At 39.0% G+C, this 12,757-nt stretch overlaps 1 protein-coding gene across 2 annotated transcripts in view; it reads right to left on the bottom strand.

The window, feature by feature from the left end:
- Positions 1–12,757, bottom strand: part of EDNRA (endothelin receptor type A) — a 66,122-nt gene that overhangs the window by 14,847 nt on the left and 38,518 nt on the right. The window contains exon 3 of one of the 2 annotated variants that reach the window (XM_068989891.1): positions 2,511–2,709. The exons of the other annotated variant lie outside the window; for it this stretch is intronic. Coding sequence (XP_068845992.1) covers positions 2,511–2,709 — 199 coding nt within the window. The remainder of the gene's footprint in view (positions 1–2,510; positions 2,710–12,757) is intronic. 2 annotated transcript variants of the gene reach the window in all.

Here is a 12,757-nt window from a genome sequence, read left to right on the forward strand (position 1 = left end):
AATACCAGACCACCTGACCTGCCTCTTGAGAAATCTGTATGCAGGTCAGGAAGCAACAGTTAGAACTGGTCATGGAACAAAAGACTGTTTCCAAATCGGGAAAGCAGTACATCAAAGCTGTATGTTGTGACTCTGCTTATTTGACTAGAGTACATCATGTGAAATGCTGGGCTGGATAAAGCACAAGCTGGAATCAAGATTAACAGGAGAAATATCAATAACCTCAGATAGCAGATGACACCACCCTTATGGCAAAAAGTGAAGAACTAAAGAGCCTTTACTGAAAGTGAAAGAGAAAAGTGAAAAAATTGGCTTAAAACTCAACATTAAAAAAACTAAGATCATGACATCCGATCCCATCACTTCATGGCAAATAGATAGGGAAACACTGGAAACAGTGAGAGACTTTATTTGGGGGGCTCAAAAATCACTTCAGATGGTGACTGCAGCCATGAAATTAAAAGATGTTTGCTCCTTAGAAGAAAAGCCATGACCAATCTAGACAGCATATTAAAAAGCAGAGACATTAATTTGCCAACAAAGCTATGGTTTTTCCAGTAGTCATGTATGGATGTGAGATTTGGACTATAAAGAAAGCTGATCACGAAAGAATTGATGCTATTGAACTGTAGTGTTGGAGAAGACTCTTGAAAGTCCCTTGGACTGTAAGGAGATCCAACCAGTTCATCCTAAAGGAAATCAGTTCTGAATATTCATTGGAAGGATTGATGCTGAAGCTGAAACTCCAATACTCTGGGCATCTGATGTGAAGAACTGACTCATTGGAAAAGATCCTAATGTTGGAAGGCATCAGGAGGAGGAGAAGGCAGGAGGACAAGGGAACGACAGAGGATGAGATGGTTGGATGGCATCACTGACTCAATGGACATGAGTTTGAGCAACCTCTGGGAGCTGGTGATGGGCAGGGAAGCCTGCTGCAGTCCATGGGGTTGCAAAAAGTTAGACATGACTGAGCGACTGAACTGAACTGAATTGAAATTCTGAGCACTTCTACTACTTCGTTTTTCACTATGGATGTTGAGTTAGTAAAAAATGTCAGTAGGTCAGTAGAAAACTTTAATTTTAAGGTTGGCTATTTGGCTCTGTTCATGAACAGTTTTAATTTTAAAACAAGAATTTCCAAGCAGGGTAACTGGTCAGCCATAAGACCACTAATTTTTGTGAATTTTCCAAGGTAGAAAACATACCGTAAATTGTCTGTAAATGATTAAAGGTGGAACCAGACTTTGTGAAACTTACATCAAAGCACTGAATTATGCTGATTTAAGAGAAATAGAAATAGTTACTCTTGGTTTTTCTCCTTGGTCTGCATGGGACTAGTTTTGCAGAGGAAATATGCATTTGAAACGCTTCCTTACACGCTAGGCTATGTAAGTAAGCTGTTGATAAAAATTAAGGTGGTCAGGTATAATAAACAGCAACTGAATTTGTTACACTAAAATGCTTTTTTAAAAAGTTCTGAAAATTTATATCGTATTAGAATCTGAACTAAGATAAGTACACATGAGAATGACTTCCTACTTTTAATCAGTACATCTATCTTTGAAAAACGTGTGAGAAACATGCATTTCCCAAAGTAGCATCAAATAAGTGTCAGCGTGTCTGTCAGAGGGAAATTGTTGTGTTGTATTCCTTATTCTCAAAACAAATAGCACTCCATGTATACACATCAATCTCTCTTAGTTTCAGAATTCTGAGTTGTTTGGCACAGAGCAGCAGTAGTGTCTACAGTTACAAAAGGGAAAACAGAGTAGTTGTTCTAGTCAAGAAGCTAAGCCCTGGCTTAACATCTACTTTTCATGAAATTGAATACTACAGTAAGTCTCCTACATGTGAATGAATTACATTGTGCAAGAGCGTTTATAAATCCAATATGTTCATAAGCCCAACAAAATCAGCCTAGGTACCGAACTAACACAGTAAATTATATAGTACTGGACTGTAACAGGTTTATTGTACTTTTCACACAAATAATATATAAAAACAATAAATTATATATAAAAAATATAAAGAAAATATTTTTAATCTTACAGCGTAGTATCTTGAAAAAGCACGGTAGTACAGTATGACAGCTGGCATACAGGCACATGTTCACATCTCTGAAAGTTCACAACTTGAGGGCTCATTTGTAGGGGACTTTCTGTATTTGACTGAACTAACAGAGTAAACCAGGCTTCCCTGGTGGCTCAGACAGTAAAAATTCCACCTTCAATGTAGGAGACCTGAGTTCAACCCCTGGGTTGGGAAGAGTCCATGGAGAAGGGAATGGCTACCCACTCCAGTATTCTTGCTTGCAAAATCCCATGGACAGAGGAGCCTGGCAGGCTATAGTCCATGGGGTTGCAAAGAGTCAGCTATGACTGAGCGATTAAGCACACACAGCACACAACATCGTAAATCACGCTGGGCAGTGTAGTAATATCAAGTCTGGTGATGGTAAACGAAGACCTCTCCCGCTCCCTAATTAATTTCCTTCAGACTATTCATACCTCCATGAATTTTGACGTGGCATTGAGCATACAGGTTCTGTGCTGTGCACCCTTGTATTCAAAAGGTACCATGACGAAGCCGATGGCTTCAGGGATGGCCAAGATAAAAGAAAGGATCCAGATGGAGACGATCTCAATGGCTGTGACCAAGGGAATCCCGATTCCCTGAACACGACTCCAGGAGGCAACTGCTCTGTACCTGGGGGGAGAAAACAACAACAGAAAAAGAGGAGAGTGATGGAACCAAGTTGTTAGGAAATTTTGTTATTTCAATTCAATAAAAATTCTATTAATAAATGCTGGAAAATCCTTCCCCTGGCCACTGACCAACCATGGCTTTCTAGGAATTTTCTGTGTGTGAAAAACAGTTGGGGCCATTAAAAGTTCCACCCATTTGGCAGGCCTGAGTCTGAGATCTTCACTTGGGGTTTAGTAAAATCTCGTGAGAGTTTAGGATGTGGCCACTAAGACAGGTGTACTATGTTTTTTAAGCTGTGGGGAAAATTGGGTAGTGAAAACTGCTGGTATTTATTATGGTAATATCTTATTTCTGTTTCTATATTAAAAAAACTTGGAATATTATATATGAAGTGGATCTAGATATCTTTAAGTGAATCATGACCATAGATATTCCATTGTTTTCTCCCTTCTTTGACCCTCAAATTATGGTTACAGTGGCCATTTTAGTAAATAAATATTTTTAATCATTACACTTTAGTGTAGTCAATTAAACAGAAGTAGATGTTTTTCTGGAACTCTCTTGCTTTTTCGATGATCCAGCAGATGTTGGCAATTTGATCTCTGGTTCCTCTGCCTTTTCTAAATCCAGTTTGAACACCTGGAAGTTCTTAGTTCATGTACTGTTGAAGCCTGGCTTGGAGAATTTTGAGCATTACTTTGCTAGCATGTGAAATGAGTGCAATTGTGTAGTAGTTTGAACATTCTTTGGCATTGCCTTTCTTTGAGATTGGAATGAAAACTGACATTTTCTAGTCTTGTGGCCACTGCTGAGTTTTCCAAATTTGCTGGCATACTGAGTACAGCACTTTAACAGCATCATCTTTTAGGATTTGAAATATCTCAGCTGGAATTCCATCACCTCCACTAGCTTTGTTCGTAGTGATGCTTCCTAAGTCCCACTTCACTTTGCACTCCAAGATGTCTGGCTCCAGCTAGGTGATCACACTGTCGTGGCTATCTAGGTCATTAAGATCTTTTTTGCAGCTCTTCTGTGCATTCTTGTCACCCCTTCTTAACATTTTCTGCTTCTGTTAGGTCCATACCATTTCTGTCTTTTATTGTGCCCATCTGTGCATGAAATACTCCCTTGGTATCTCTAACTTTCTTGAAGAGATCTGTAGTCTTCCGCATTCTATTGTTTTCCTCTATTTCTTGCATTGCCCACTTAGGAAGACTTTCTTATCTCTCCTTGCTATTCTTTGGAACTTTTGGAACTGGTTCAAAATTGGGCAAGGAGTACATCAAGGCTCTATATTGTCACCCTGCTTATTTAACTTCTGTGTGGAGTACCATCATGCGAAATGCTGGGCTGAATGAAACACAGCTGGAATCAGGATTGCCAGGAAAAATATCAATAACCTCAGATATGCAGATGACACCACCGTTATGGCAGAGAGCAAACAGAACCAAAGAGCTTCTTGATGAAAGTGAAAAAGGAGAGTGAAAACGCTGGCTTAAAACTCAACATTGAAAAAAATTAAGATCATAGCATCTTGTCCCATCACTTCATGGCAAATAGATGGGAAAACAATGGAAACAGTGACAGACTTTATTTTCTTGGGCTCCAAAATCACTGCAGATGGTGACTACAGCCACAAAATTAAAAGTTGCTTGCTCCTAGGAAGAAAAGCTATGACAAACCCAGACAGTGTATTAAAAATCAGAGACATTACTTTGCTGACAAAGGTCCATATAGTGAAAGCTATGTTTTTCCAGTAGTCATGTATGGATGTGAGAGTTGAACCGTAAAGTGGACTGAGCACCGAAGAATTGATGTTTTTGAACAGTGATGCTGGAGAAGACTCTTCAGAGTCCCTTGGGCTGCAGGGAGATCCAATCAGTCAATCTTAAAGAAAATCAATCCTGATTCTCATTAGAAGGACTGATGCTGAAACTGAAGCTCAATACTTTGGCCACCTGATGCGAAAAACTGACTCATTAGAAAAGACCTTGATGCTGGGAAAGATTGAAGGCAGGAGGGGAAGGGGACGACAGAGGATGAGATCATTGGATGGCATCACTCACTCAGTGGACATGAGTTTGAGCAAGCTCTGGCAGATAGTGAAGCACAGGGAAGCCTGGCGTGCTACAATCCATGGAGTTGCAAAGAGTTGGACATGGTTGAGCAACTGAACAACAACAAAATCATAATAGTTAAAAATGTAAAAGAATGACTATAGCCCTCCCATGTGGCCTGGTGCCAGACTACGCAAAACTGAACTAAATATACCTTGGTTCCTAATCTTTAGGGTTTATAATTTAATATAAAAAGAATAGTTCATATAGAAGCACAGGATATAAATGTAACTGAACAACTTTGCCAATCAAAACACCAACTGGCATAAAAAAATTGCGTTTGCCTTACTTCGTACCTTAATATTTTATCATAATAATCACATTTAAATGTTAAGTCTAAAGAAAGTTTGTTTTCAGAAACTCTGCTCTTTGACCTGATGTGATGGTCTGGTGCTAACTGCTTTCAGATTTACAGTTAAGAAAGGACCTGGGATGTGGTACAGTATTTTTGTGGCTTCATTCTCGAAATTTTTGCTGCTGTTGTAATGGAAAGGAAACATTTTCTTTTTATAGCTTTCATTAGAGAGTGCCAGAAGAAGGCCGTAAAACAGACCAAGGCATTGGAGACAGGTGCACGTGGGTTTGCAGGCCAGGCAACTTAACGGAAGGATTAGTCAGCAACACCAAGGCAAGATACAAAATAGCCATCGCCACTGAAATGAGCCCTTGATCACTTAAGTTAGTGTTCTGTCTCAGCGCATCTAAAAAGCACATGTGTGAAAACACAACTCCTAGGAATTATGCTACCTTGTTCTTCACTGTAGGTTAGAACCTAGAGTTTGGTACACACAATGATGCCACTTGGCATATATATAGCTCAATTTGCTGGAGAAATGTTTTGCAAAAGATTTTTAGGGTAAATAAGATTGGTGTACAATCAGAATCTCTGAAAAAGTCCAGACTAGTCCAGAATGGGATAAAATACAGCTATGCAAACAGACCAAGAAAATCCTTTTACGATATAGCCAACATTGAATTTTAAAATTTATGGTTATTACCAGCAGAATAAAGACTGCAATATATTTTGCTTTCTGCTTCTGTTGACTTTGCTGCCTTATTAGACTGGCAGGCTGATGTCCAGTAAAAGCTAAAAGGAATGGAGACGGGATGTCTATATCTTGAGGCTGCTGATAAATCTTATCTATTTCTTCTCCCTTCTTCTAATCAGGAAAGGTGATGTAAATAAAACACTTTATCTTTTAAGAGAGTCAGAAAGCCAGATTTCCTAGGCAGGATTGGAGATAGAAGGTAGTTTATTAAGAAAATGTGGTCTAAATGTTCTAATGATGAATATATTCACAGAGCAGCTTCATTTTGTAATGTGCCAATGAGTTGCCAGAATATTACATATCCAGAATCCAATGTAAATTCAACATTTAAAAATAAGTAGAAGTAATTTTTCATATCTAGTTGAGCAAATGATTCATAATCAGTCTGCTCCTTCCTTGACCCTCAGGACTAAGAATTAGAATGTTTTCTATTTTTAATTGCACTGATCTTGTTTCTTGAGAAAACAAGAGCAATTACAAATAATCATTTGTGATGACAGAGGTGGAGAAAGATGTGGAAAATAAGAAATACTGGATGTTCCAAAAATGATTTCTATCTGGAGAGAAAAACATAACACATAACACATAATATGTTCTTATTAGGTGTGATAAATTCTGGGTTGGCCAAAAAGTTTGTTCAGGTGTTTCTATGTTATGGAAAAACCCAAACACTTTTGCCAGCAACGCACTATTTTACTTATTTATTTTGCTTACTCTCTATGTCTACCTCTTCCTTTAGAATATACTCTCCATAGGGCAGACATCTCGTGTGTTGGTCACAAGACCTACATCAGTAGATGCCAAATACATATCTGTTGAATCAAGCATCTTTGTTTGTTTCCTTACCATGCATTTGGCTTTACTGGGCAAAGCCAATCTACAATCTCAATGTGTTCTTATTTTTCAAGCCAGACTTGAATTAGGCAACAGATAAACAGCTAATACTTTTAGAATCCTAACATGAAATAAAACCAAGAGGGAACTCTGGGCTGATTTTCCTTCCTTTGTGTTCTGGTTGGGAACCTGTTCTGACCTTTCTTTCTTTGTGTTCTGGGTGTGTGAGCAAGTCTTCTGCCTGGTCAACAGTGAGCGTGGGGTGTCTGGCTTAGGGCTCTGGTCTACCAAGTTCCAGGGCAGTCTTTTCTCATGACACCACCTTGAGCTCTGTCATGTGGCATGCAAAATAAAAGAATAAATTACACGTTATATTTATGCAAAATATGTGTGCTACTGTATATGTATATAAATAGTTATTACACATGTTTTCAAGGCTAGAGTCATTAATACATGTTTTTGAATCTTTATGATCTGGGAAACTCATTCAATAAAAGTAAATATTATTCAATGAAAAATGTAAAACAAAATCTAAGTTCAAAGGATCACTTCAGCAAAATCTATTTTCATTTCTCCTTATCCTTTGCTCATTTCTGTTCTCATAAGTATGATTTAAATATATATTATAATCTTGTCAATTTTGCTACAATTTTGTATTCACTTTTTAATGTTTCTACATTGGCATGGCATTTATTAATTTCATGGCTACAGAGTATAATAAGATATTGATAAAATTTACCTAAATCTTTCTCCTATGGTTACATTATTTCTAGTGTTCCAAGGTTGTAAAAAACATGTCTATAATTATGTTTGTATAAGGTTTTTTGAGTGATTTTCCTGGGTTAATAATCTTAACTGAAGTTACTGAATCAAAGGAATGAAAAAATAGCTTAAGTACATTTAAAAAATGTTTCTGCTAAGTGCCTGCCTATGTTTTCCTTCATTAGAATTTATTTTTCTTCAATTTTGCCACTTTCATAAGGCAAGATAGCACTTACATCTTTATGAACATCATTAATTAGCAACAAATATGACCATTTGTAACATTTTTTTATGATTTGTGTCTCCTATGTGATTGGCAAACTAATTGCCATGCAGAGGTTTGGGGGCAACACAGCAGCAAAAAGAATGTTAAAGAGAAGCCAGGTGAGATGGATTAAAAGATAGTTGCAGAAGAAGGAAATAATGCCATTTGAAGCAACATGGATGGACCTAGAGATTATTATACTCAGTGAAGTCAGAGAAAAACAAATATTGTATGATGTCATTTACATATTGAATCTAAAGATAATGATACACATGAATTTATTAATAAGACAGAAACAGACTCACAGACATAGAAAACAAATTTATGGTTATCAAAGGGCTATTGGGGGAAAGGATAATTTAGGAGTTTGGGATTGGCAGATATACACTACTATATATAAAACATATACACAACAACGGAGAAGGCAATGGCACCCCACTCCAGTACTCTTGCCTGGAAAATCCCATGGATGGAGGAGCCTGGTGGGCTATAGTCCATGGGGTCGCTAAGAGTTGGACGCAATTGAGCGACTTCACTTTCACTTTCATGCACTGGAGAAGAAAATGGCAACCCACTCCAGTGTTCTTGCCTGGAGAATCCCAGGGACGGGGGATCCTGGTGGGCTGCCGTCTATGGGGTCACACAGAGTCGGACACGACTGAAGCGACTTAGCAGCAGCAGCAGCAGCAGCAGCATACACAACAAGGGAACTACTGTATAGCACAGGGAACTATATTCAATATCACATAATAGCATATAATGGAAAAAATCTGAAAAAGAATAATGCTTATATATGTAAAACTGAATTACCTTGCTATACACCAGAAACTAACACAATATTATAAATTAGCTATATTTTAACAACAAAAAGAAAAAATAAATTAATAAAATTAAAAAATTAAAAAACAAAAAGACAGCTGCAGATATGTGTATATATATATTATTCAATTTTTATTGGAGTATAATTCCTTTACAATATTTTGTTAGTTTCTATTGTACAGCAAATTGATGCTTTTGAACTGTGGTGTTGGAGAAGACTCTTGAGAGTCCCTTGGACTGCAAGGAGATCCAACCAGTCCATTCTGAAGGAGATCAGTCCTGGGATTTCTTTGGAAGGAATGATGCTAAAGCTGAAACTCCAGTACTTTGGCCAGCTCATGCAAAGAGTTGACTTATTGGAAAAGACTCTGATGCTGGGAGGGATTGGGGGCAGGAGGACAAGGGGATGACAGAGGATGAGATGGCTGGATGGCATCACTGACTCGATGGACGTGAGTCTGAGTGAACTCCGGGAGTTGGTGATGGACAGGGAGGCCTGGCATGCTGCGATTCATAGGGTTGCAAAGAGTCGGACATGACTGAGCGACTGAGCTGAACTGATGCATATGTTTCCTCTTTTTTGGATTTCCTTCCCATTTAGATCATCACAGAGCACTGAGTTGAGTTTCCTGTGCTATGCAGTATGTTCTCACTATTATCTATTTTATACATAGTATCAATAGCGTATAATGTCAATCCCAATCTCCCAGTTCATCCCATCCCTCCATCTCCTCTCCCTTGGTGTCCATTCATTTGTTCTCTACTTCTGTGTCTGTTATTTCTGCTTTGCCAATAGGCTCATCTGTGTTGTACAGAGTGAAGCAAGTCAGAAAGAAAAAAACAAATATTGTATATTAACGAATACATGTGGAATCTAGCTGCAGATATTTGGACACTTCTTTGGTTGGGTGTGTCATCTGGGCTGGCCTGTGGCTGCTTTGACCAGTTGAGCACAGCTGGAATCATGCTTTATCAGTTTCACATCTGTCCTCTCCATGGAGCAGCAGGTTCTACCCTGGAGCTCTGAGCCAGCTGGAGCAGGGTTCAGCAGCCCTGGGCTCGTGGGGAGGGAGACGCGCTCCACTGAGCTCACATGTCTAGTTGTTCCTATCAAAGGGCCAGTCATGTGAGTCTTGGAACCATGAAACAAGCTCAGGAGCCACCTGAAATCCACCAGGAGACCCCAGTCAGAGTAACAAGGAGTGGAAGAAGTGCCCCAATTTCTGCCCTGCAACAAGGTCAGACTAAGAAAATGATGATTGTTCTAAACCACTCAGTTTGGGGGTAGTTTCTTACCAGAGAAAAATGAGGCAGCAAGATTAACCAGTCACCTGATCTTGACAAGAGAATTAAAAGAGTGAAAAACTGCAACCCCATGAACTGTAGCTGGCCAGGCTCCTCTGTCCATGGGATTTCCCAGGCAAGAATACTAGAGCGGGTTGCCATTTCCTTCTCCAGGAGATATTCTTGACCCGAGAATCAAACCTACATCTCCTGCTTTGGTAGGCGGATTCTTTACCACTTCCTAGGAGCCACAAGGGAAACCCATTACATGCAGGGTAAAAGAAAAATCAAAACACAGGAGAAAAAGAGAGAAACCAAGACCAAGTCTAAGTAAAACTGAAGTGTTTTAGAAAATCACTTCCATGCTTCTTGAGTTATGGTCAATCTTTGAGACTATCACAGAAACCACCGAGTAACTACTTGAAATGAGGGATGCGGAACTGACGCAAATCAATCAAAGTTGCCTTATTAATGGATCCTTGCAACTTTCCCAGGTATCTAATTACACATCATCTGGAGTAGTTGTTAAAGGAGTTTTATCTTTTTATAGCTTCCTTTTCCAGGCAGCTTTTAACTACAATTTGGAGCTGTAACCAGACCTCTTTACTGGTCTGACCCCCATCATTTCCCACTTTAAACACGACTGTTAACCTTACAAAGAATAACATTTAATTCCTCTTTCCAATCCCTGCCCCTCCTTTTTTACCTGAAACAAAGTAACATAGAGTGCTTGCCACTTAAAGCATGTAAGAATACTTGTTCAAATTATTGGTAATGGCTGGTATAAGTGATCAGCTTTTTCTGTTTTGTTTACCTTATTTGGATTAAAAAAACCTCTAGGGAGGGGGCTTCCCTGGTGGTCCAGTAGCTGAGACTCTGCGCTCCCAATGCAGGGGGCTGGGTTTTGATCCCTCATCCATCCCACATGCAGCAACTAAGACCTGGGCAGCCAAATAAATACATAAATATTAAAAAAAAGAAAAAAAACAAACCCAAACCAAATACCTAGACTGAGAAAGGTAGGCCTTTTTCTCCTTTTTGATCCTCCAGTATTAGTATTCACTAAGCAATAAATGAAGTCATAAATCATATAGAGCTTGGATGAATTGTTGTTTAGTTGACAAATTGTGTCCAACTCCTTGCAGCTCCGTGGACTGTAGCTCTCCAGGCTCCTCTGTTCGTGGGATTATCTCGGCAAGTACACTGGAGTGGATTGCTGTTTCCTTCTGCAGGGGATCTTCCTGACCCAGGGATCAAACCCGCATCTCCTGCTTTGTCAAGTGGATTCTTTACTACTGAGCCCAGTTACTCCCATTATTTTCCCTCAAAAGCAACATATAAAAAAAAAAAATCACAGACTCTTCCTGGGCCATAATTTGATTCAGCTCATAAACGGAAAGCAGAGATTCCCAAGTTGCAAATTGTTTCATAACAGAATCCAAATTCCCTCTTTTTACTCCTTGCTTTTATTTTTTTTTAAAAAAGGAAGAAATTTTCTTATTTTTAGTAGAATATAATGCAACCAAATCAAGATGCAAAGCAAATGGTATCTAATCTTCAGGAATGAAGTGTGAATGATTCATTTTACAGTGTGAAAGCTTTTGAAACAGAAATGTCAAAAAAGATTCCTTCCATACAGATCTCAAAGTTGAGTCAGTACCAAGTGAAATGCAACAGTTTATAAAGAAAGGACCGAGGGAACACAGGATGGTGAACTGATTACCAAGGAAAAACGTGGAATAAGGCAGATTTTTGAGAAAGTGGGATCTTAAAATGGTTCATCTCCTTGCTCTAAAACGGAGACTAGGGACTTCCCTGGTGGTCCACTGGCTAAGACACCAAGCCCCCAGTGCAGGGGGTCCCGCTTGGACCCTGGTCAGGGAGTCGAATCTCACATGCCACGGTCAGGTGTTCCCATGCTGAAACTAAAGATCCCCCATGTTGCAAATAAGATCTGATGAAGCCAAACAAATAAAATAAAAAAAAAAACAAACAAACACCTGAGAGCAAGTCTTAATGAACAAGATGCTTGGCATTCTTTTTTCTTTCTTTTTTCAAACCAAGGACATTTTATTTGATACATAACTGATAACTGGTGACTGAACCATTGCGTTAATTTTTCTCCCTGCGTGAGACAGGGGAGGAAAGGGTGTGGTTGAGGTGAGCCTATGCCAGAACTAGGAGCCTATGACCCAGTCCTTCCATTTCCTCCCCCATCATCTTCTCCCAGCTCCCTTCTTCCTCCTAGCTACAGGTAGGGTATTTTTCTTTTTTACAGGTAGGGTTTATACTGGGGATGGTGAAGCAATATTGTCCCCTGAGAGAGGGCAGAACAAGATGAAATAAGGAAGGAACTGGAAGTTGTTGATGACTGAGGACTTTTGGGAATCCCACTGCATGAATATCTCCCTTGTGCCTTTCATTCTTCCTGGTTCCCATGTCCATATGTTCACAACCCCTGAAACTCTGAAGAACAGCAGCCAGGCCTGATTCTTCATGTCTGTACCTCATACGCTTCTCTCCAGTTGTTCTGTTGAACAAAACGATGACTTACGCTTCTCAATCTAGGGATAATTCATGATATAGTATATCACTGAGGAATAAGTGCCCTAAAATATTTTTCAATCAAAAAAAAATTAATTTTTTATACTGTTCTTTTTTTTTTTTTGGCTGTGATTCATGGCATGTGGGATCTTAGTTCCCTGACCAGGCATTGAACCCAACTGCCAAGAATATCCCAAGAAAAAAAATGTATATTTTCTATATTAAGATTCATATGAACTGCAAAAGGGACCACTAAACTATCGCACATAACACTATTTAGGGCACACTATAAATTTTGTAACACGCAAATATTCTGGAGAGATGAAAAGTTGCCTATATTTCTTATCAAACCAAGCAAATTGTTTCCTCTCCTT

Source organism: Capricornis sumatraensis, chromosome 17 (assembly GCF_032405125.1).
Source record: "Capricornis sumatraensis isolate serow.1 chromosome 17, serow.2, whole genome shotgun sequence".
Classification (NCBI taxonomy): Eukaryota; Metazoa; Chordata; class Mammalia; order Artiodactyla; family Bovidae; genus Capricornis; species Capricornis sumatraensis.